The 25,581-nt window shown below is 36.9% G+C and overlaps 4 protein-coding genes and 1 long non-coding RNA gene across 6 annotated transcripts in view; 2 read left to right on the plus strand and 3 right to left on the minus strand.

Moving 5' to 3' along the window:
• LOC306992008 lies at positions 1–24,550 on the minus strand. 2 transcript variants are annotated; one of them, XR_013796204.1, is made up of 5 exons: positions 23,909–24,550; positions 22,093–22,114; positions 21,618–21,782; positions 326–373; positions 1–225 (listed from the first exon to the last, which is right to left on the minus strand). It is a non-coding gene; the product is annotated as an uncharacterized lncRNA (long non-coding RNA). The 2 variants fall into 2 exon arrangements; XR_013796205.1 differs by lacking the exons at positions 1–225; positions 326–373 and adding an exon at positions 9,603–9,742.
• The window catches only part of LOC306992573 (uncharacterized protein), an 868,003-nt gene that overhangs the window by 297,918 nt on the left and 544,504 nt on the right, over positions 1–25,581 (minus strand). The gene's annotated exons all lie outside the window — the stretch shown is intronic.
• The window catches only part of LOC306992642 (SLAM family member 5), a 239,746-nt gene that overhangs the window by 182,564 nt on the left and 31,601 nt on the right, over positions 1–25,581 (minus strand). The window lies entirely within an intron of this gene.
• LOC306991998 (C-type mannose receptor 2-like) lies at positions 618–10,714 on the plus strand. The gene is made up of 3 exons (XM_079600353.1): positions 618–5,501; positions 8,888–9,238; positions 9,403–10,714. Exons 1-3 carry the CDS (start codon positions 5,258–5,260, stop codon positions 9,756–9,758), a joined length of 951 nt encoding a protein of 316 aa, XP_079456479.1. The 5' UTR covers positions 618–5,257; the 3' UTR covers positions 9,759–10,714.
• Positions 14,456–20,442, plus strand: LOC306991976 (GTPase IMAP family member 7-like). Its single transcript, XM_079600316.1, has 2 exons — positions 14,456–14,648; positions 18,379–20,442. Exons 1-2 carry the CDS (start codon positions 14,642–14,644, stop codon positions 19,557–19,559), a joined length of 1,188 nt encoding a protein of 395 aa, XP_079456442.1. The 5' UTR covers positions 14,456–14,641; the 3' UTR covers positions 19,560–20,442.

Consider the following 25,581-nt stretch of genomic DNA (forward strand, 5'->3'; position numbering starts at 1 on the left):
TGTCTCAGAGCTGGCTTCAAAAAAAAAAAAAAGATACATTTCTGTCTCCATCTTTATATTTAAAAGCCTGTCAGAAACGTCTCTGCTGTGTCCTGATGGCATCTGCACAGTTGCTAGGCGACCGGAGCGGCGGGAACAGCTAGTGATGTAAACAGGGAATCCTCCGTGTGTTAGTGTCTCGTTTAACATTCACTTCGACCTTCGTGAACTTCGAAGGATTCAGATCTGAATTGGGACACAATTATAGTGTAAATTTCCTGTTGTTGCAGTAAAACTAACAGATGAATACGACTGAATGAAATATGACTAGAACAATAACACTCACTGTTTCTCCTTTCACGTCAGAGATGCAAATATTGTCCATCCTGAACGTCTAAATGTGGACATAAACAAATGAGGATGTGTTTACATGCAAATGTGTTCATGTTTCATAAGCATAGAAACAAAAAACAAAGAGTAGACAACAGGAGTTTGAAAAAAGAAATTCACAAAGAGATGAATAAATAAATAAAAATCGAACAATGTTTAATGTCTGTATTCCAGCCAATCACAATCAAGTATTCAAACGGAGGAAATAAAGATGTTATTCTGAAACCGCAGAAGATGATGATATTATTTCAGTGAGATAATGAGAGTCCAACAACCTTTACTAACATTATATATGAGCTTCAGGGGAATGAAAGCATGATATGAGCACTTTAATGTCTTTATCTCGTCTCTGTTGTGAATGTGTGCCGTGTCTCCTCCTCAACACCAGCGGTGGTGTGAAACAAGAAAACATCTTTCTTTTCTCTTCATCTTGTCTTTTTTAATCCCTCAAACTCTCTCAACACACAAACTCTCTCAATAATCAAACTCACACACGTTTCTTTCTCTTTGACTGGATCCTCAGGGTTTTAAGACTAATGAACTCAACACTCATCAATCACATCATTAGCGGGTTGTTCGGTTCACACACACACAGATAAAAAATCTGTGTTCACACTGTCAGTGGCGTGACGTGGCGTGAGAAAGTGACAATCCACGTAAAATCAAATCAGAGCAGTCAGACAGTAACATATTTCCAGAAATGTGATTTGAATATGGTTTTAAACCACATGAATGTTAAAACGTTAGTGGTCCCACTCATCGTCTTAATCATACTCTAGATTTAATTATATCATATGGAACCGATCCAACCGATATATATATTTTACTGCAAAGTGATGATGTCACTGATCATTACATGGTAACTTGCATACTACGTACGGCTGAAATGTGTCATGTTGCGCCGCGTTATCGACCAGGCAGAACAATCCTTCCAACCACTGTAGATAGATTCTTGAATAGCTTACCAGATCTATCTCAGCTCCTCAGTGAACCCAAACTAACAGGTGAACTAGAGGAAATGACTAGCAGTATGAGCACCATTTTCTCTAGTACATTAGAAATTGTTGCAGCAATTATGTTTAAAAAAGGTTAGAGAGAAAACTAAAGCACCAAGGTACAACAGTGCTACGCATGTTATCAAGAGAGAAACTCGTAACTTAGAGCGTAAATGGAAACAAACTAATTTAGAGGTCTTTAGAATCGCGTGGAAAGACAGTATGTCACGTTATAAAAAGGCTCTAAAAACAGCCAGGGCTGAGCATCTCCGCAAACTAATAGAAAATAACCAAAATAATCCAAGGTTTTTATTTAACACTGTGGCTAGACTAACAAATAAACAGACGTCACCTGACCAAAGTATCCCGTTACATCTTAGTAGTAAGGATTTCATGCTCCTCACCTCCTGCTCCTACTTTACAAAAGCATCATTCAACCCACCCTGCTGTACTGCTCAACCTGTTTCTACACAATGCTAACTGCCACCTGTAAAAACAAACTCACTAAAATCACACATATTGCCTCCAAGATTATCAATCATCCCACACCCAGCCTATCAGACATGAATGAGACAGCCATCACACGCCTAGCACGCGCAATAGCAGCCGACACAGACCACCCCCTGAATAAATTCTTCACACTACTCCCATCCGGTCGCAGATACAGAGCACTAACCTGGACTAAAGCCTACTTTAAAAAAAGTTATGTCCCCCCACCGCCATCACAGTGCTGAACAAACTGTAATACTGCCCTCACCTCAGTTGCCTTGTTGTTGTTGTTGTTATTATGTAGGTGTCTTAATGAGTTGTGTGTTTGTATATGCACTTGGATATGTGTTATATGTTCTATGTGTTCCTTATATGTTATATTTCTGTGCTATGGAGAATGGAAAAATGTGTGGAAATGATTATCCCTATGGGACAATAAAGACTTTATCCTTTATCCTTTATGAATTTCTTCACTGAGAAAATAGAAAGCATCAGAAACACAATTGTAAATGTACAATCTTTGACAGCGTCTTATAAATCAGCCTCAATTATCCCCCCTCAAGAACAACTACAGCGCTTTACAACTATAGGACAGGAAGAGCTAAATAAACTTATCACTGCATCTAAACCAACAACATGTTTATTAGATCCAATACCCACTAAACTACTGAAAGAAGTGTTACCTGTAGTGGAAGAGCCTCTTCTCAATATTATTAACTCGTCTTATCTTTAGGTCACGTTCCAAAAACGTTCAAGCTGGCAGTTATAAAACCTCTTATTAAGAAACCACAATTAGATCCAAATAACCTAGCAAATTACAGACCCATTTCAAATCTTCCATTTATGTCTAAAATACTAGAAAAAGTTGTGTCTGCTCAAATGTGCTCTTTCTTGCAAGAAAACAATATCTATGAAAAATTTCAGTCAGGATTCAGGCCGCACCATAGCACTGAAACTGCACTTGTTAAAATTACAAATGATTTACTTTTAGCTTCTGACCAAGGCTGTATCTCAATACTAGTTTTACTCGATCTTAGTGCTGCGTTCGACACTATAGATCATAAAATACTCCTAGATCGACTTCAAAATTACACTGGTGTTCAGGGACAGGCATTAAGCTGGTTTAGATCGTACCTATCAGATCGCTACCAATTTGTCCATTTAAATGGGGAAAAATCAAAGATAACATCAGTAAATTATGGAGTGCCGCAGGGATCTGTGCTAGGCCCTCTGCTATTCTCAATTTATATGCTGCCACTTGGTAATATTATAAGAAAACATGGAATAAGTTTCCACTGTTATGCTGATGACACTCAATTATATATTTCATCACGACCAGATGATAACACTAAATTATCTAAAATGACAGAGTGTGTTAAAGATATAAAATATTGGATGACGTGTAATTTTCTTCTATTAAATTGAAGGTATTACTGATTGGTCCAAAAAACTGCCCACAAAACCTCTTACAATACAACCTTAATCTAGAAGGACGTCCTGCTACCCTTATCCTCTACAGTAAAAGACCTGGGTGTCATACTAGACCACAACTTGTCTTTTGAAAATCATATTTCAAATGTCACAAGAACAGCCTTTTTCCACCTTAGAAACATTGCTAAGCTACGTAACATGCTCTCTGTTTCTGATGCAGAAAAGTTAGTTCATGCATTCATGACCTCGAGACTAGATTACTGTAATGCTTTATTAGCTGGTTGTCCTGCATCCTCCGTAAACAAGCTACAGTTAGTCCTAAATGCAGCCGCTAGAGTTCTTACTAGGTCAAGAAAATATGATCATAAAACACCAATTTTATCATCTTTACACTGGTTACCTATTAAGTTCCGTATCAATTACAAAGTATTGTTACTGACCTATAAAGCCCTAAATGGTTTAGCTCCTGTGTATTTAAGGGATCTTCTATCGCCCTACAATCCATCGCGCTCTTTAAGATCGCTAAATTCGAGGCTTCTGGTCGTACCTAGGATATCTAAGTCCACTAAAGGAGGGAGGGCGTTTTCACATCTAGCTCCTAAACTCTGGAATAGCCTTCCTGATATTGTCCGAGGCTCAGACTCGCTCTCCCAGTTTAAAACTAGATTAAAGACGCATCTCTTTAGCCAAGCATTCACATGATGCATCTCATACCTTTTTATACTAGTTAAATCAGATCAAATGCATTCATATTATGAACAGCAGCTACGCTAATTATTTCCCATCTGCCCTTTTTTGTTGTTATCTCGGGACAGGCGTAACACATAACTCAAATAGAGTTCGTCAGCTCCAGTTATGTATCCAGCCTCTCATGGAGACTTCTGATGCCCCAACGCCTGTGATGAGACGACTCGACGCCTGTGAAGAGACGACCCAACGCCGGCGATATGTTATGCCCTAAATTTATGATTAACTTACTGTATTTTAGTATGTACATTTCTGAAATGCATTTTCTGAAAAGCTGCTTTGAAACAATATGTATTGTGAAAAGCGCTATACAAATAAATTTGAATTGAATTGAAATTACTGGATCTGTTCTGTTACACTAAAGGGAACTTGACTTGCTGCTCATAGGAACGGCTGCATTTGCACAGAACCGAACCATATTGCCAACACTAACTGCACTGTCATTATATTAAGTATACATTTGACAAAAGTGGTCCTGACTGAAATACAAGCACACGTCAAACTGAAATTTGATGTAACATGAGTTATAAAGTCCAGCAATAACATTAAATCAGCTGTTTAGCTGTGATTGTTAAAATATAAATCATGAATGTTTATATATTGATTAGTCCATGTTGTTGCTAAGACTTTATTCCACAGAAATTGTAGATTAACAGATACTGATGTCAATATGCAAATACAAAAAAACAGAGGTAGACAAACACAAATAAGTAAGAAGTAAAATATGCAAACTAGTTTTAGAGAAATACACAAATGATGTGATGAGCTGAATGAGGGCTGAGAGCAGATATAATAATCACATAGTTTAAATCTGCAGACAGAAACATCAGACTCAGGACAGAAACACACGACCTCTAAAGTAAGAAGTTATTGTGTGTTTCATTCATGTTACTGATATTGTCATATTTTACTCCAAAACTAATCTGTGAATGTTTGATTTCTATTTGAGGTTTTCAATTTGTTTCTTCCTCAGAAATGGACCAATCTCTCTATTTGATTATTCTTCTCATTGGTGAGTGTGTTTGTTGTATTATTTATGGTTTATATTTTCGTCAAGTTTGACCCTGTTATGAAAAGCATTAAATCAAACCCTCTCTTTCACAGCTCTCTGCTCCATATCTGAATGTGTTCAGCGTCAGTATCACTTTATAAACGTGAACAAGACCTGGACTGAAGCTCAGAGACACTGCAGAGAGAATTACACAGATCTGGCCACCGTTGACAACATGAGCGACATGAACGAGCTGAAGAAGAGTGTGAATGATGGAGGTGTTCAGTATATCTGGATTGGGCTGGAGAGAAAGGATGTTGATAAATGGCAGTGGTCTTCAGGAGAACCTGCACTCTATCTGAACTGGGAACCTCAACAACCTGATGGCAGAGATGAGTGTGCTTTCATGAGAAATGGACAATGGCATGATTGGCCATGTAGTAACAGCCTGACTTTCATCTGCAAGTTTTCATCTAACAGTAAGTGCAGCTCCCTGAAATCACAATAAACATTAATTTATAAAAAGATACACAATATACTGCACTGTAAAATCGATATAGTTCGACTTACTTAAAAAAAACAATTCCGATTCCGAAAAAAAACAAGTAAAGTGAAGTAAAGTACTAACAAAGGCTTAGTATTGTTCACTTAGGCTACATAAGAGTTCTAGTAACTAAAAAAAAGAACTGAGAGTACCTGATCATTTACTTCACATTTACTCTTGACTTAGTATAGCTCCACTGTTAAACCTTGATGTAAAACAAAATGGCCAAATGTTGACAGTAACATACCCTTTTACATTAAAAAAGTAATATACCGTAGAAAACATAAATGTAGAAAATAGCCAACAGGAATATACTGTGAATTAACAGCGCTCAAAGTCGCCGCTCAGAGGCTGTGTTCCAAATCACACCATAAACACTCATTCATTATTCCCTACATTAGTTCACTAATATAGTCCACTTGACTGAGTGAATGAATATGTGAATTCAGATACTCACGTCTGTTAACAAGCAGAATCACTGAAGGAAAGAGAAACAAGAACAGTAAAAAGAGAAACACAAGAACTACAACTGACTTCCACACTGGAGTGTGAAACCAGTTTACAGACCAGTTTAACATTATTTAATTCATACATGTACAAAAAGTTGGGAATTAACAGAGATTTAGATGTTGAAGTTTTATTGAACATTATCCACCATCACCTGATCTCACTTCACTTTAGCGTTCTTTGCTGCTGCAATCGTGTTTAAAGGACAAGTTTGCTATTTTACACTTAAAGCCTTGTTTTCAGATCGTTTCTGATGAAATAAAACGGTTAAGATTAAAATTTGGACACATGCTGCTGGCCCGAGAATTTTCGGTTTCTGTGGACACTGATTATGAAGTTCTTGAATTTCAAAGACAACAAGGAGCGAGTATTAAAGGCAGTCAGAATCAAAGGGAATGTTCTTTACAACTAACAAGTCCATTTTCATCCACACCTCTCCGCTGGTATACACAAGATGCAGCGCGCCTACGACAACGTGCGAAAGAAGCGGCAAGACAAGGGGTTTCATAAGCACTGAATCATCTTTCCAGCACGGCTCCTGCTGACACACAGGGAGAGATACTACACTTTTCAAACTCCGGCTGAAGTAGACAAATTTGTCTTGTCTCTTTGAAGGATCAAGATGGAAGAATTGAACCTATAGATGGAAGAGGTGATCCATCAGGCAAATGTAACTGCAATATTAGTTAATCCATTTGATACCATTTTCACACAAGAGAGCATGACAATTATTTTTGCTTAACATTTTCTGTTAAATGCGATTTTGGCCAAAGTATGTGTATTTTAATGGCTACAAAGAAATAAAAACGGACGTGGGATGAACGGGAAAACACGGCATACGGGATGAATGGGAAAACACGGCATACAAAATACAATACAAAAAAAACTTTAATGGCTATGTTTACAAATGTTGCATAGTGCACTACAACAATTAAAGAGTATTGGTTGGTTAGTATTCGGTAATAGCAGAGAGAGCTTGAGAGAAGGAAATAACTAAAAGCGAGAGACAGACGGCTCTTCATTCTGTGTGGACCCGTCTCGGTCATAAGCGGTTGTTTTTGTATACGGGTGTTTCCATAAATGTTTTTTACTTTATCAAAACAAATCTTAAAGCTGCTATGTGGAGTTTTTCTACTAAAATGAATCCACTTTTTATTGCCTGTGTGTGAAGGGGTTGTAATCTCACAATAAAATTATCCACTTGGCGGGTTTTGCTATTACCTGTGAAAGCAAGTATTCCTATTTCTATGTGAAGGATCCGGGTCGGATTTGCCGCAAAATCCAGTGACGTGACTGAGACCTGCATGCGCTCGAAAGCCTCTCGCTTCGTCTACTGACTTTGCACTCAACAGCGACGACACTGCAACTTTATGACATGGAGACTGCTAATACTAAGAAACGACCTGCTTCCAGCACAACAGACTCCAACACAAACTCCACATAATAATAAAAAAAGCATGCGCATGAGCACTCGCTTGTAAACGTATTGGTTGCAATCTGAAACATCATCGCTAGATGCCGCTGAAAACTCCACATAGCCCCTTTAAGTCAAGTCACCTTTATTTATAAAGCACTTTTTACAATACAGATTGTATCAAAGCAGCTTCACAGCTTGATAACATGAAAATAATACAACAAAGTTTGTTTCTAGAAGAAAATTGCATCATCGTCCACCTAAAGTAAGGCAGATCAATAATATTGTTGAATATTAAATGTCCCCAACTAAGCAAGCCAAAAGCCAAGGCAACAGGATATAATGTCTAGTACTTTGAAGATGAAATTTACCTCATGGAACTGTAGGGGTAAAAACAAAATGACAAAGGTTAAACAAGTGATGAACAGTATATTATTCTTGGGAATATTTCAGGTGTTAGTCAGGTGTTGTCTGCTCCCTATACCACCCATGGTGTAATGCTATTAATTCATAAATCTGTCCCATTTCATATCAAATATATATTTAACGACCCTGCTGGTAGAAATATCATAATTCAGGGTATGCTATCATTTGAAAATATAAATCTGATAAATGTGTATGGCCCAAATGAAGATGACCCTACATTTTATAATAATCCAACACTATCTCATGACCTACGAGGTGGTTAATCTGTACTATTTGTCTAAACCCCAGTGATGGGTATGGTTTAGTGGCGGCGGGGTCACCCTTACGAAAATAAAATGCATTTCCCTATATATGAATGATCAATATACAGAAAAAATATATTGTGTTAACATATTACAATATATTGAATAATACAAAAGGAATTACCACGTTTCATATATTGAAAAATATGTGACAATATATTTGCTAATATATCATAATTTATGTAATTTTATATTCAGTAGTACACTAAATAGTATAGATGTATATGTGATCAGATATGGTACTGCATGTATAATATATTACAAATATATTTACTCATGCAGTATAAACGCACACAGACACACACACATATACATACATTTCTAATTACTAGTTAAACATTTTAAACCCACAGTGAAACATCTTCATCTGTTTGATGTTTCTCTCATTCAGCTCTTTGTGTCTGAATCCTATATTCCAGAGAAACTTAAAACATAAATGGAGAAATTTAAATTGCAATAAAATTATCAGTAAAATTCACAAATGTTACTTCATATTATATCAGCAAAATCATCATAATTATTTTGTGAATATTTAATATATCATTCACTGTAGAAACATTCTTTGAATGACACGTGTTTCTGATGCTCTTATTCACATTAAAAACCATAAACCGACGTACGAATAATGAACAAACTGATTCATGAATCCGTTTCCATTTGTTTTTCTTAAAGTGAACACAGGACTCGTCTTTGTCAATCACATGAAGAACTGGAGAGAGGCTCAGAGACACTGCAGACAGACTCACAGTGATCTGGTCAGTGTGAGGAACCAGAATGAGAGTCAACAGGTTCAGAAGTTCATCAATGATAGTCACATATCTAATGATGTCTGGATCGGTCTGTTCAGAGTCAGAGACCCATGGCAGTGGTCAGATCAGAGTAACTCCTCATTCAGAGACTGGGCTCCTGGTGAACCTAATGTTAGAGGAAAACATGAAAACTGTACAGTGATTAACCAGACTGCTCTGGGACAATGGGGTGACATCTCTTGCAACAACCGATATCCTTTTGTGTGTCATGAAGGTGAGCAGATCCTCACAAACACACACAATCCATCCATCAGCTCCAGATATCTTAAAGCTCACGCTACATGTCTGACATGACAGATTCCTCCACAGTGTTTGTTCTGCATGTTGTTTTTGATCAGTCTCTCTCTAGTTTCTGCTTGTGGTGTGTTTTGTGTCCAGATAAACTGATTCTGATCACTGAGACTCTGACGTGGCCTGAAGCTCTGAGATACTGCAGACAGGATTATACGGATCTGGTCTCGGTTCATTCAGAAGAGATGCAGCGTCGTGTGGTGAATGTGGTTAAACGTGCGTCTACTGAGGCGGTGTGGTTGGGTTTACGTCACTCCTGTATTTTGGGCATCTGGTACTGGTTGAGCGGAGAGACAGTGTGCTATCAGAACTGGGCTCCAGGGAACGGCACAGGAGAGTGTGTGTCTGCAGTGAGATCTGGAGCAGTTCAGTCTGGAGGAGATCAGCGCTGGATCAGCCGTCCTGAGACTCACAAACTCAACTTCATCTGCAGCAGATATTAAGAGTGAAGGATATATTTGTGTTATTCTTTTGTTACTGGCAAATCTTTTTTTAAAAACTTATTGTTTTCATCAGATAAACATCAGATTTTCTTATATCAAGTTATGAGTTTTAATCTGTTGCTTTGAGCTACATTTACATTTCAAATTTACAGTCGACTCAAACATATCTTCAACACATGACTGTTCAATCAAATGTACATGCAGTCAACTAGACATTAGAAGATCATGGTTCAACCATGTGGCATAAAGCGTATTGGCTATAAAAAGACAAAGCATACAGTCAGTTGATTTCATGGGATCTTGGTATTCTGGTGGTTTGGCTACTTCTAATCACTCCTGTGTTTTACTTATTAGCAAAATGATGGTGAGCATCTAAATACAGTTTATTCTAAAAGAAAAAAGTAGAGTAAAAAATCTTGCAATCTGTATGTGTTGAACCAGCTTAAATAACCGTACAAGCGTCATTCTTGTGTTCTGATTTTTAAACCACACACGATGTTTGATAATCACACATACATCACAATATGGCTTTGTGGTTCAGCTTTGTGTCACTTCCAAATTTTATGTACAGGAAATATTCAAAGCAAGGTAACGAATGAATGAAATCAAAGCTGTAAATAACTGCTTTTTTAGTAGTTTTATGACTGACTAATTATGAAATTGAAGTATTAATGAATATGAAACAAATGTAAATACAGCCGTTGTGACAGATCACTGTAATGCATTAAAATAAAGAGATCTGTGTGAGATCTAAAAATGCTACAACGTATTTTGTGTAAAAACACACAGGATTAGAGAAAACAATGGTCTTGGTGAGAGAACAGTGTTAGCTTATAAATGTATTCACGTTAGCCGACGATATGTATAACACTATGCTCAGATCACAATATTGTACAGATGTACTATGTATCAGGCAATAGCAAAGCTAGTATTTAGACCCTTACATCCATGTGTTGTGTATGTCAGCCATTAGGAGACAGTTTTCAGAGGGACTTTATAAAGGCTTTGAATTGCCCTATTTGTTGACAATATTTTTTTTTTTTATCACAATCACAACTGTCTTACTGTATAAAAACCTTATATGTAGAAACAGCCAACAGAAACATTAAAATTTGGTTTGTACAGATTGAAAATGAACATAATATATAGGGCTGAACGATTAATTGCTTTTGCGATAATATCGCGATATGATAAAACGCGATTTTCTTATCGCAAAGGCTGCGATTAGACATGCCCTTGACATGCACGAGTAAAATCACGCGATACGATCAAACAAGATTTTCTAACCGCAAAGGCTGCACTCTGGTCACGTCACACGCAGAGCCGTTAAATATGTCACACGGCACGGGAGCGTAACGAGTTAACTTGGCAACTGTACATTGACAATGGCCTCAATCCACACTCGTATAGTTTTTTTTTTTCTCTCTCATCAAAACCGAATATCAGTGGTTACAGTCTATATCAAGCAGGGACATGTTTGTGTGCATTTTTTTGTGGGTGATTTCCCCAGAACGAATAGAGAGTCTCCTCAGCGGTGATAGATTAAAGAGCGCGTTCGAGTGAAGACTGTGCGCGAGCCACAAGAGAACACCGTTTCCATGCAACCGATAGCAGCGGCAACGAGCGATCAGCTTGATAAAAAAATAAATAAATTAGCGCTAGATCTCTTATTTAATATCGAACTAAATTAATGCTCTGCTTGTTAACTGGAGATGTTTTATTTATTTGTATTAGGTACATCCGTGCTAGCCTGACTACGTCAGACTTCGTACTTCCGCTCAATTTCATTTCGCTTCTGTACTTAGTCTGAGACATCGTCATGTCTCTCAGTTTTCCTCCGGCCTGAAAACAGCCGGCCAATCAACGAACAGAGGGCGGGCTGAGAGCAGTGACGTAGACGCTAAGCGCCGAGTTTGAGATTGGGGAAATCGAAAACGACCGCGGATATGGAGACAAGGTATGTAATCTTGCAATTAAGTTGCAGCATTTCCGACAGACTCGAAATGAACAAAGAGCTGTTTGACAGAACTAATCCTAACTTTGACAGTAGGCTGCAAATATTTTCCTGTTTCTCTTTACTATCAAATAATAGTTTAGAGGCCCCGATTGTGCCGTGGATGCGTAGATTTACATCACATAATCTACAAAAGTCGTTGACATCCATGTTCACTCCGGTATTTCTCTCGATGGTTTCGTTTTCGCATTATTTATAATGTGTTTACAGTGGCAGTTCGATGCTGCTGAGCTGGCGCATAACACACGTCATAACCAAACGTTATGTGATTGGCTTACGGGTAACCAATGATTTTATACTTCAGACGAGCCATATACCTTATGTCTTGCAAAACAATTTTTAATCCTGCATTTACTTTTCATAAGGTATTTTCATGCAAGGTTATATTCATTTTGAAAAAAAAAATTTTTTTTGCAATATGCCCTTTAAAGCACTTCTGTGACCAGAGAAAACTGAATAAAACCAAATAGATAAACCTAATATAGGCTTATACGCAAAATATATTTTACTTAAATAATTACAGATTAAATGAACAAAAGACTTTTGCTTTTTTTGCTGAGTTTCGGTTCATTGTAACAGGCTCCAAAGTTCACGGAAAGGAAACCTTGAGGGTAGGGGTGGGCGATATCTCGATATTTAAAATATATCGAGATATTTTTTAAACACAATATGGATTTTTTAAACAATATATATATTGTTTATATTTAATTCTGATTTCACCACTTTGCTTGTTTGCCTTCTCTGTGCTGTGCTAAAGGCGGCCGCCTAAGCAACACACGCCTGCCGCCTTAACTACGTCGTCAAAACAATGTATATGAGCGATATCCGCCGTGTTAATCTGTCCTGTTTAGAGCTTAGATTCTCTGCCCGAGCCCGATATTTCCCGCCGCTATATCCTCGGGCCGGGTTCGTGATCTAGAGACGTGCGGCGCGGGACTAGATGTGATGGCCGAGTGCGAGCGGTAGCCTAATGCACTCACTGTGTGTGTGCGGCTGCGGGAGATCATCAAGGCCTTTTGCAGCACAAGTGCCGATCTGAACGGTGTCTAACATGCTGTCTTTCTGTGCAAAAGCTGGTGTAAGCATATAAGCATAGCAGGACAGAGTCTCTGTCAGCGCAGACCGCCAAGCTGCCCGGTCTTCCGCAACGCGATGCCATCGGTCAGGGTTGAAGTTAAAGACATTCATGTCCCGCTTGACGACATCCTTAAAGCGGAGCTTGGGTCGGCCACGAGGGCGGTGTCCCACAGCTAACTCCCCATGGAAGATGGACTTTGGGAGACGTTCATCTGGCATACGACGTACATGGCCGATCCATCTGAGACGCCTCTTCCGTAACGCGGTGTACATGTCACTGCTGTTAGTGAGCTTCAGCACGATTAAATATAAATATCTATGAATAAAACATAAATATCTATGAATAAGCAACAAGAACAACTAAAACAAAATAGAAACGATTTACAGGCCAGAGTTTCTATTTGTAACATGTTTGCAGCGTTGAGCGATGTAGCCAATTACAGACATATGTGTTGATTTATTGAACGCAATGGCCAATCAGAAGCATTTAAGATATAAACCTCTCACCACTCAAAACCCTATGCTCAAAACTGACTTTTTGTTCAGTGCTGAATTCTGCATGCTGGCAAAACAACAAACAAACTAACTAACAAACAAAGTGTAGACATTATGAAAGATTCATTGTGCAGTCATCAATGATAATAACAGAGATGTATGAGATCGCGATGTCAGCTTTTTAGGAATTACTAAGGGAGCGCACTTTGCTCGCATTCAGTCATGGCAAACCATGCACGCAGCCTGCTTGCTTTTATGTTAAATTAACAGTGGTTTGAGAATGTTAATGCTTTAATAACAAATTTTATTATTTTGTTAATTAAAAAATATATATCAGGAACATTTATGCTGATGTGTATGGTGGCAACACGTAGGCTAACTTGAAGGTATTTCATGGAGGTACAAAAAAACTACCTTGAGTTGTTTTGTTTTTGAATGAAAATGGCAATATGTATTATTTCTTCCTTTATTTTACAGTTAAATTATTATTTTTGTATACAGGGATTTTTTTTTTAATGTCGCAGAAGCACTTTGTTCCTACATAAACTGCCTACCTATTTGCACTTCAATAAAAAAAAGACTGTGGTATTTGGCCTATTTGTTTTTGCAGTAGTTTTTGGGGGGTTATTTTTCCTGTAAAGAGAGATATATATCGTATATCGAGATATAGCAAAATATATAGAGATATATTTTTTGCTCCATATCGCCCAGCCCTATTTGAGGGCCACCCAGGGACCGTCATCCCACGCTTTATGTGGGTCAGATCATCATTCCACATGTGGACCAACACAATGTTGCTATCTGGGAACAAACCTTCACAAGTTTAGTATTGGTGCCTGTGAAACTACCATTTCATCTTCTATTTGAATCCTGCTAAGGTAATATGAATCATTTATACTTCTGTATTTTGTGTTCTTTTCCTGGTAATAACTGAGCTGACATTATGTTTGCCATGTTTATCTCACAGTTTCATGGCTTTGATTTTGAAGGAATTTGCTGTGAAAATGAGGGTGTTTAGAAGTAGGAGGTTCCAGAAAACATTCATAGAACTAGTTATTCTGGTAATTCCTGTAGCTCATCTGTAGTGTCAAATGACTCATTCAAGGGTGTTTTAAGCAACGAAACTCTTCAAGCTCTTAGCTGATACACGTCAAATGGCATTTGTGTTTATAGTTGCTTTTGTTATTTGATCATATAGAGCACCAGGAACCATAACTGGATAAGATTATAGATGAAAATAATTAATACAATATCATTTTATACATTGAAGCGCCTCAGTTGAAGAGAGGACAAGAACATGGGAGGTAAGACATGACACCTTTAAAAACAATAATATGCCTTTCATCAAATCATTATTCTAAAACATGATTTGTAAGTTGTTGTTTTTTAATCTTTGAACTATTGCAAGTGTTTCCATATTTAACATAACAAGCTACTAGTTTTCAACCTTCAAAAATTCAGACCACACTAACACTCTTAAAGGGACAGCTCACCCAAAAATGCTACTATCATTTATTCACCCACATGTTGTTTCAAAACTGTAGGACTTTATTTCTGCTGTTGAACATAAGACTATATTTTGACAAATGTCTCAAATTGTCCCTACAATTAAAATCAATGGGATTACATGTTGTTTATGCTTTAAAGACACTATACGTCTGTAGATTTTACTTAAAAAATAATTCATTTTAATAACAACAGCATATTATTTAAATAAATAGTAATTATGACTTTCTATAGCTGATTTCAACTTTTATGAGATTGTCAACTTTTGTAATATTTCGACTATGACAAACTAAGTCATAAACAATTATTACACAAATTCAACTTTTTGTGATATGAGATGTTATCATTTAGATTTTATGACAGTATGTCAATCTCTTTCACCGTAATGATGACTTATGTCATTATTTATGTAATACTTTCATTTAATTTATCCATTTCACAATTTTTTTTGTTTAATTCAATATTTTGACTTATGTCATAATCATTATTTTGACTTTATGTCATAATCATGAGTTAGTATGTCATCATTTCGTTTTTTATGGCATACTTATGACTTTTGATGTCATAAATATGACTTACAGTGGTGTGAAAAAGTGTTTTTCCCCATCCTGATTTCTTATTTTTTTTGCATGTTTGTCACACTTAAATGTTTCAGATCATCAAACAAGTTTAAATATTAGTCAAAGATAACACAAGTAAACACAAAATGCAGTTTTTAAATGAAGGTTATTATTAAGGGAAAACAAAATCCAAACCTACATGGCCCTGTGTGAAAAAGTGATTGCCCCCTAAACCTAAAAACTGGTTGGGCCACCCTTAGCAGCAACAACTGCAATCAAGCATTTGCGATAACTTGCAATGAGTCTTTAACAAAATTCCTGTGGAGGAATTTTGGCCGTCTCATCTCAGCAGAATTGTTGTAATTCAGCCACATTGGAGGGTTTTCGAGCATGAACTACCTTTTTAAGGTCATGCCACAGCATCTCAATAGGATTCAGGTCAGGACTTTGACTAGGCCACTCCAAAGTCTTCGTTTTGTTTTTCTTCAGCCATTCAGAGGTGGACTTGCTGGTGTGTTTTGGATCATTGTTCTCGTGCAGAACCCAAGTTCGCTTCAGCTTGAGGTCACGAACAGATGGCCGGACATTCTCCTTCAGGATTTTTTGGTAGACAGCAGAATTAATGGTTCCATTTATGACAGCAAGTCTTCCAGGTCCTGAAGCAGCAAAACCATCCACCCCAGACCATCACACTACCAACACCATATTTTACTGTTGGTATGATGTTCTTTTTCTGAAATGCGGTGTTACTTTTACGCCAGAAGTTCAACCTTTGTCTCGTCAGTCCACAGAGCATTTTCTCAAAAGTCTTGGAGATCATCAAGATGTTTTCTGGCAAAAATGAGACGAGACTAAAATGTTCTTTTTGCTTAGCAGTGGTTTTCAGTGGCCATGCAGGCCATTTTTGCTCCGTCTCTTTCTTATGGTGGAGTCATGAACACTGACCTTAACTGAGGCAAGTGAGGCCTGCAGTTATTTGGATGTTGTTGTGGGGTCTTTTGTGACCTCTTGGATGAGTCGTCGCTGTGCTCTCTGGGTAATTTTGATCGGCCGGCCACTCCTGGGAAGGTTCACTACTGTTCAATGTTTTCGCCATTTGTGGATAATGGCTCTCACTGTGGTTCGCTTGAGTCCCAAAGCTTTACAAATGGCTTATAACCTTTTCCAGACTGATAGATCTCAATTATTTTCTTTCTCATTTGTTCCTGAATTTCTTTGGATCTCAGCATGATGTCTAGCTTTGGAAGATCTTTTGGTCTACTTCACTTTGTCAGGTAGGTCCTATTTAAGTGATTTATTAATTGAGAAAAGGTGTGGCTAGAGAAATTGTACTCAGGTGAGATAAACCACAGGTAAGTTTTAACAGGTGGGGCAAACACTTTTTCACACAGGGCCATGTAGGTTTGGATTTTGTTTTCCCTTAATAATAACAACCTTCATTTAAAAACTGCATTTTGTGTTTACTTGTGTTATCTTTGACTGATATTTAAACTTGCTTGATGATCTTAAACATTTAAGTGTGACAAACATGCAAAAAAAAAAGAAATCAGGAAGGGGGAAAACACTTTTTCGCACAACTGTATTAGGGACGGGCAAGAGCGATCGAGTACTCGATACTCATTCGTGACAGCGACGATGGATCATGAAAACAATGATCGTCCTGACTTTAAAAAAAAGTGGTTACCGTTAGAGAGCACACCTTCCAGTAGTGAAACTGGATTTGAAAATGCGCACTGCAGTGATGCCAGGAATTACTTTGATCATGAAATACAGTTAAGTGCAAGATGTGCAGCGCCAATCTATATTACATAACATTATAATGAGAACACGATTGTAATAGAATTTTGTCAATTCTTTGAGCTTTAGTTTTTCAGCGCTGTTTAAAAGGAAGCTCGCTCACGTTACACATCATACTCGCACGGTCAAGTTCATGTGCGCATTCGGGTCCTTTTGTGCAGATGTAAGTTGCAAGATTAGCCTACTTTTATGTTGTCTATATCTGATTAATCACAAATACAATACGTGTTTAATTTAGTTTAATAACCAGCTAGCAAAAAAATGCAGTTTACCGACCGTACATTCACTCTTCAGTCTCAGCTCCATTGAAAGATGGAAGATGGTTGTTTCTAGTTATGGCTTTGAAAACACGCAGTGATGACTGTAATCACTTTCTATCATGCAAAATAAAATTAAGTGCAAGATGTGCAGCGCCAATATACACAAGATATTCAGCATTATAATGAGAACAGGATTGTGATAGAATATGTGCTTTAGTTGCTCGTGTATCAGCGCGCTGTTAAGTGAATAGCACATCCAAAATTTCCCTATCAAACCACTGACTGTAAAAAACTAGTTCACATGCGCATTCGCGTCCTTTTGTTCATGCAAGTTGTAATGTTACGTTTATGTTCTGTATCTAGGATATCTGATTATTAATCACATAGATTGTCGTAGAACGTGTTTCAGTTTACTAGAGATCATTTACTCTTTAGCTTTACCTCAAGCAGATATTCCTTTTAGATGTTTCTTTTTCGAAAACATTGATGCATCATAGTGTTATTTTTTTCTAGTCATACGTTCATGTTTTCATGTTTAATGTCATATTTTTATTTGTCAACAATTTTTGTAACAGTCTTAATGTAACATTTCTTAACATTTTCATGACGGACACGCCACGCCCAAGCCCCGCCCCCCTGATTACTCGAGTAGTCGTTTTTGAGACCTGTTGATGATCGAAATGAGAAAATGACAAAAATGCCCATCCCTAAACTGTATTATGTCACAATTTTAACTTTTATCTTATAATCATGAGCATAATCAAAAGCATGATTTATTTTCCCATTACCAGGCAGAAATGGGCTTCCATGCTATGGTTATATGTTCAAGAAATCATTTAGATCTGTAGGCTTCATAGTTTATTACTGGAATAGTAAATTCCTTTACTAACAACAACATATTTCTCAAACAGCTTCTGAGTCTCAGCCTGAGAAAAGGATTGTGCTTCTTGGGAAAACCGGAGATGGCAAGAGCAGCGCCGGGAATACGATTCTCAATCAGCAAGTCTTCAAGAGTAAAGCTTCACCTGAGTCTGTGACGGTTGAATGCGTCAGTGGAGATCGGAAGGTCGATGGCAGAAAGATCACTGTTATTGACACTCCTGGACTCTTTGACACAGCCTTGGATGAGGAGACCATCCAATCTGAGATCATTAGATCCATGATCGAAAGCTCTCCTGGTCCAGACATGTTCACCATCGTCCTGAAGGTCGGGAGATACACGGGACAAGAAATGGAGATTGTGGATAAAATCGTGGAGTGTTGTGGAGAAGATACCTTCAATCATTCAGTGGTTTTATTCACTCACGGCGAACAGCTGGAAGGTCAAACCATCGAGGAATTTGTGAAGATGAGTCCAAAGCTACAGGAGCTTGTTGATAAATGTGGAGGCCGCTGTCACGTCATTGACAGTAAATACTGGAAAAAACGGAAAACGGGATACAGGAGCAACAGAGTTCAGGTGAAAAATCTGCTGGAGACCATCAAACAGAAGCTGAAGGACAGTAATAACGGCTGCTACACCAATGAGCTGCTTCAGATAGTGGAGGAAGAGATTCAAGAGGAGATGAAGAACGTAGACAAGGTCAATTTGTTGCCAGAAGAGAAGCGAGAATTAGCGAAAAAGATTGTACACAAAAAACTTCTCAATCGCCTTGTGGGAGTGACCACAGGGACGCTGACCGGTGCTTTTCTGGGCATCGGTGTCGCAGTGGCATCCGTTGTTAATTTACTGAAAGCCGGCAACATTACCGGAGTAATGAAAGCAGGAGCGGCAGCCGGAGCCGCCGGAGCAGCGGGAATCGCAGCAGGAGCAGCAGCGGTGAAGGCAGGGGTTATTGCTGCAGGAGCTGGTGTTGGATTAGCTGGACCAGGTCTCGCTGCAGCGACAGGCGTTGCTTTTGGAGTCGCAGCTTTTGCCGGAGCGATCGGAGGAGGAATTACTGGATACAAAGCAGCAGATGAGGGCGATTCGGTGTGCGTCACGATAAAGAACACAGCCAAACTCAACTATGAGAATGCCAAAGGTGCAGCGAAAAAGGCACAGAAACATCAACACAAACTGTTAAATAATGAGAACAATAGTGCTGATTAGGGAACAGAGAAGTTTTTAGTGTTTTATGGAATGGATTATATTATCACTGTTGTGAGTGCTTTATCGTTTTTGTCTAAATAATGCATGGGGATTTCTTTTTAACTCACTATATCACATGTATGCATGCAGTCATATTATATTATTTATTATTAATAAATAATACATATTTTATTATTACATTTATTTGTATAAATTATTAATTTATATATATATATATATTATTATGAAGTGTTGGTTTAATTGCAGGTTAATTAGAATTTCAATAGCTAATAATAATAATATTAAAATAATAATTATTTTAAAGTAGCCTATTATTTATAAGATGGAGTGAAAAGGTCATGGGGGTTTGTTTTTAGTTCTCTTCAATTATATGAACATGCAGTCCCATTATATTATGTATTATGAAGTATATATTTTTGTTGTTTTTATATATTAGAATTGTAATAATATGTTTTACAAACATTCACTTAAGCTATTTGTGCACATTTACACATATAATCTTTGCCTGCATTACAATGGCTGAACCTCCCATTACATTTTACTTCTCCTTATGGTATCTCATGGTAGTGATTTGTTCCAGAAAAATAAAAATGCTGGTTGAAAGTCTCTTCACATCCTGATAGCAATCACTAAGTGGTCTAAATTTATGTGTATGTATATATTGTCTGTGGAAGGTGTAGGACCATTCTCAACAATTGAAATGTTAACATAAAAAATATATATATAATAAAAAAGGGTTGTCCCAATTGTAATGTATACACTTGTGTTTTCCCAAGGGTTAGGACATTTCCACCTCAGGGAACAAATAATCTTTTGAGAACCTCTAAATGCACTTTGACTGGAGACACCTGAGCATCATTTGAGTTCCTGAAAAATAGTTACATGTGCTGTTTATTAATAATAAAAACAAAATTTAGGCTGGGTTGTTGAGAGAGAAACTGTGAACGAATTGAGGACATGATAAACAGAGCATGAGAATAAAATAAAAAAAACACAATGTAAAAAAATTAATTTTCTCAACTTGTACTCACCCTCATGTCATTCCAAACCTGCATGATTTCTTCTGTGGAAGATGATATTTTGAAAAATGACTTTTTGTCAATACAATAACAAGTCAATGGTATCCAATGCTGTTTTCATTGTATGGACAAAAAATATGAAACATTCTTCAAAATATCTCATTTTGCATTCCACCGGGAAAAAAAAGTAAGTAATACAGGTTTGGAACAACACGAAGAGCAATCCCTTTAAATTTCTTTATTAAGAAATCATTGATGACTTTAATTTGCAGCATGCATATGTCATTTTTATTAAAAAAAGTGTAAATACCGAGAATGTGTCTGACTAGATAGTGACAAGCCGGTGAGATTGATCAGGTCTGGACATAGACTCTGCTAGACAGCGCACTTTGAGGACCAGAGGACCAGAGTTGAGAACTCCTGACATACTAATTAGTCAATAATCACTGGTGAAAAATGAATAAATTTTCATTTGCATAGATTTATGCAATATTTGACTAAAATTCAGTTGTCTTCTCTCTTTTCTCCTTTGTGATTGTATATCACAAAGCAGCCGCCGTCTCTATAATAACACTAATTAAACAACAAAAGACAAAGAGAAAATTCACTAGTTATTGACTGAATAACTTTTGTAACTATATTTGTAATGTATATTTTATTTATAAAGTGCAGTGTTATTTTACATTTAATTACAGTTTCTGAACCTGAATACTGAAAATCTTAAAACACTGTTTATTTCAATCGTTTTTCAGTTGCATCTATTTGTTGCGATTGCTAATTTTTAATTTTTTAATTACTGAGCGTTTACTTGTCTTTAATAATGCTTGAAATGTATATTAATTAGGCTAGTTGTTTTTATAGTATTTTTAAACCACAGGCAAAGTGTTCTTTAGCCTTTTGATTTTTGTTCAGGATATTCAGCTACAATTAAATGTTTTGCAATAAGACTAAATGTGAATAATATATAAGTTTTTTTTTGCATTATTGGAATCGAAATTAGGAATCGATAAAACTCAAACGATACCCAGCCCCTACTTACAACAGTGGTGTCCAGTCCTGGTCATGGAGGACCAATGTCCTGCAGAGTTTAGCTCCAGCCTTTCTATAGTTTCTGCTGATCCTGAAGACCTTGATCGACTGGTTCAGCTCTGCTTAACTGGGGTTAGAGATCAATTCTGCTATCAGGACTAGATGGCAATAAATACTGAAAAGAGAGAGGACAAACAACATTTTAATGGTATAAACCCAGTTTAAAACTTTTATTCATGAATATGTACAATAACATCTGAGAATGTATGCTACACATGACACCACTGTACTGACAAATACAGTATGTTAAGTGGGTGAGGATAATCTCATTAAATAAATTCGATACCCAAAATATTAACAGATTAGCAAAATGTTTATGAAAATACAGTTATATGGTGCAAAACAAGTTTTTCTAAATGTCTATGACAAATCTACAATGCAAAAACTGAGAATGTGTCAGACAGTGATTTTAATAGAGTACTTACATACAGTAGCAGAACCAATGATCTGATTACATACAAGGAAAAGGGAGAAAAAGTAACATTAAGAAATATTAAGAAAAATTAATATTTCAGTCAAATATTGCTCTGTATGGATAAACGTGCTGATGAAATGTATACATTCAAGAGAATTATCACATACATATTTAATGTGAATATTATTTCATGGCCTAAATGTTTTACTTCCATCATATCTTTTAATAATTAAATATTACAGATGGTTGAATTTATTCCAGTTATCAATTAAAGTTATAGTTGTAAAATCTGTTATTTTTAGGTCACGTTGACATGATAGTAATATGACTATAGCTTTGTAAAATTACAAAGCGCATGTAATGTTATATGTAAATTAGGGGTGTAACGGTACATGTATTCGTACCGGACCGTTTCGGTATAGGACTTTTGGTACGGTGCACATGTGCACCGAATGCAATCTTTCACATAATTTAGGCTAGTTTTGTGTGCGGAACATATTCCGAGTTTCCACACGAACATATTAAGTGTAGGAAGTCTCCGCGTTGCACTTGAGCGCGCGCTGTACAACTGTACGGGCCGGGTTCGGACAGATATTTAGATATGTTCGGCTTCGGGTCGGGCTCGGTCACATCAGCGCGATAAGGCATTGAACATTTTACATTTAAAACAGCTTATTATGTAGGTAGCCAATGGTCCTGATGCTTTCACTTGATGCAAACGTTCGTTTTTGTGATTAAAATACATGCAAAATATTACCATAACATCTGTCTTCCTGTGTGCGGAAATTTGTTTATGTTGCTGTGACAACGAAACACGTTCCGTGCACGCTGATGCGCTCATCTGTTGACATTTCCAAATGCCTTTCAGTTGGTTAATAAAAGCGGCTTTCCACACAAACAAACGTACGCGTGTCATTAGTATGAGAAAAAAAAAAGGGATTTTAACTGTCGGTTTCGGGTCGGGCTCGGAAAATAAATATCTTTATGCCTGTCGCAGGCTGTCGGGCATTTTTTTTCTCTCTCTCTCCTCTCGCTAGCTAGCGTCATGGCCAATATTGGTTTGAGACTATTTTATTTAGTGGAGAACTTTGCAGCAGTATTTTATTTATTATTCTTTTTTATTTATTATATTTAATTAAAAAGTGTGTTTAAAAAAGTGTAAACAAAATGTAAAAAAAAATGTTATAGTAAACAACCAGCAGTTTAATGTTTTGCATTTCTTTCCCTTACTGTACCGAAAATGAACCGAACCATGACTTTAAAACCGAGGTACATACCGAACCGTGATTTTTGCGTACCGTTACACCCCTAATGTAAATATGATTTGATGATCTGTCAGCGAGCAGTGTTTATCGATGTCTATCAATTATGAACGGTCATAATCATATACAACGATATGTTATAAGAGTGTGTAGCCTATGTATTGTTACACTACATAAATCCTTGTTTACGTCGCTATTTAAAACTTTAAAACAAAGACATAACTCAGCCCCGCCATTATGCCTAGCTCGGTCGTAGTTTATAGCGTAAACAATAATTCATCAAATTAACACCAAAAGGTATGTAAAACCATTACAGGTTATGAACTCATGCATTTTTAACTCAGAGATTACCAGAAAACTCTACCAGTCTGAGCAGCTAGTCGACCGTTATAACCATTTATCATTTAAACGTCAGCAGAACAGATACTGTATAGCCTACTCATAATCAGATAAACACTTACATTTTTATAATTTAATACCAATTAATTAATTTATTACTATTTTCACCTGTTTCACTAATTTTAATAGAAAACTCAAATTACTATGGAAATGTAAAAAGCTTACCTGTTTGGAGCAAAGCTGGGCGGTACCAGTCGAATCCAGAATGACAGATTAGCGATGCAAAGTTCCAGCAGTCTCATTGGTTAGAAGTAATCACATGATGACACCATCTCATTCAGACCCGGCGCCAGACACAAATTCACGGATGGGCATTAAATTTTTTCAGGGGGGCAGAAATGAGATCAATCTCATTGCATAATAACATTAATCGATTATGAACATTTATGATGCAATGATAGATAGTGCATAATAATATATAACGTATAGTGCATAATAATATAACGTATAATGCACTGAGGCTAAAGGTCCTTGCACACTAAGTCCGAAATTCTCGCACGGTAAAAAATAAATGCGACCTCTCGTTGTGTCAATCACGTTTACACACTGCCTCTGAAACTTTCGTCCTTCATCAAAAAATTATGCTGCGTTTTTTCTAGTGTTTTGACAGTTCACAGCCACCGAATGATGAATACGTAAGTTTCGGACCTAAACAAGGTTGCGCTGTTGAGGCTCGCGCACACACACACACACACACGTCTCATTGGTTAGAATGAATCACATGATGACGCCATCTACTGTTTTACTAATAATATAATTTTGCTTTTGCCATTTCAGAAATGTAATATTATATCAAAAAATATATAATTAATCAGTGATGTATTTATTAGTATATATTTGTTTTACTTTTATAATAAAAAAATACATCACTGATGAATTCCAAAACAAATCAGCCAACGATCAACCATTTGCACTGTTTTATTGTGACAAATAAGCTAATCTTATACGTTAACACTTTCTGTGAAGTCCATTCTTATAATGAGTAATAGCTCCATTTATACTTATTTATGAGCAAGTAGTATTATTCTATAATTATATTTATAAAGACTCATTAAGTCTGCATTATAAGAACAGTTAGTTATTTATATTCTTTATAATTCCTTATAAGTCATGAATTTGCTTTTTCAATGTGCATACTCATAATCCATTACACACACATTTATAAGTATTAGCCTAATTAGTCAGTTGTATGGTTCCATTAATATATTTATAAAGATGGAACCTGCATTGCTATAATGTTATGTTATTTATGGATGTTTTCATATATAAGTGCTGTGTTATTGAGGTCTAATGGGGTTTAAACTACTGTAATATGGTCTGTCTGACTTTATCAGTCTGTCAGGGAAAAACAACTAAAAGCAAACAGGTAACAGTACTTGTCTTGCTATCTTGTTGTTGACTGTGTGCAGTTTTAGATAAGTATGGGATGGACTGTTGAATGTAATGACATTTATGACATTTTACTGGATCGTTAAAAAATAGTTTGATTAACCCTGAGCTTGGTCAAACGGGCAAAAAGTCCACATGGGGTCCCAAAGGGTTTGCCCTTGCCCACCCTGTCCCACAGAAAACCCACACTTACCCACACTGGGCCCGCACTGGCATGTTTGCTGGGATACCTACAGTTAATGAATGACAAGACAGGAATTAATGCATTAGAAAACACACCCTCAGTTCTGTGGTCTGTGAGGAGTGCGAGAAAGGTGAATCCCTGCCCCCATTAACACGGATCTGCATCTGATCACATGGCTACAAATACAATTTTAGTCATAAAAAGACAATATACTCTTGACAAAGTCAACTGCATGATGTTTTATAAAAATAATCCACCATTTTAA

Source organism: Phoxinus phoxinus, assembly GCF_949152265.1.
Source record: "Phoxinus phoxinus genome assembly, chromosome: 2".
Lineage (NCBI taxonomy): Eukaryota > Metazoa > Chordata > Actinopteri > Cypriniformes > Leuciscidae > Phoxinus > Phoxinus phoxinus.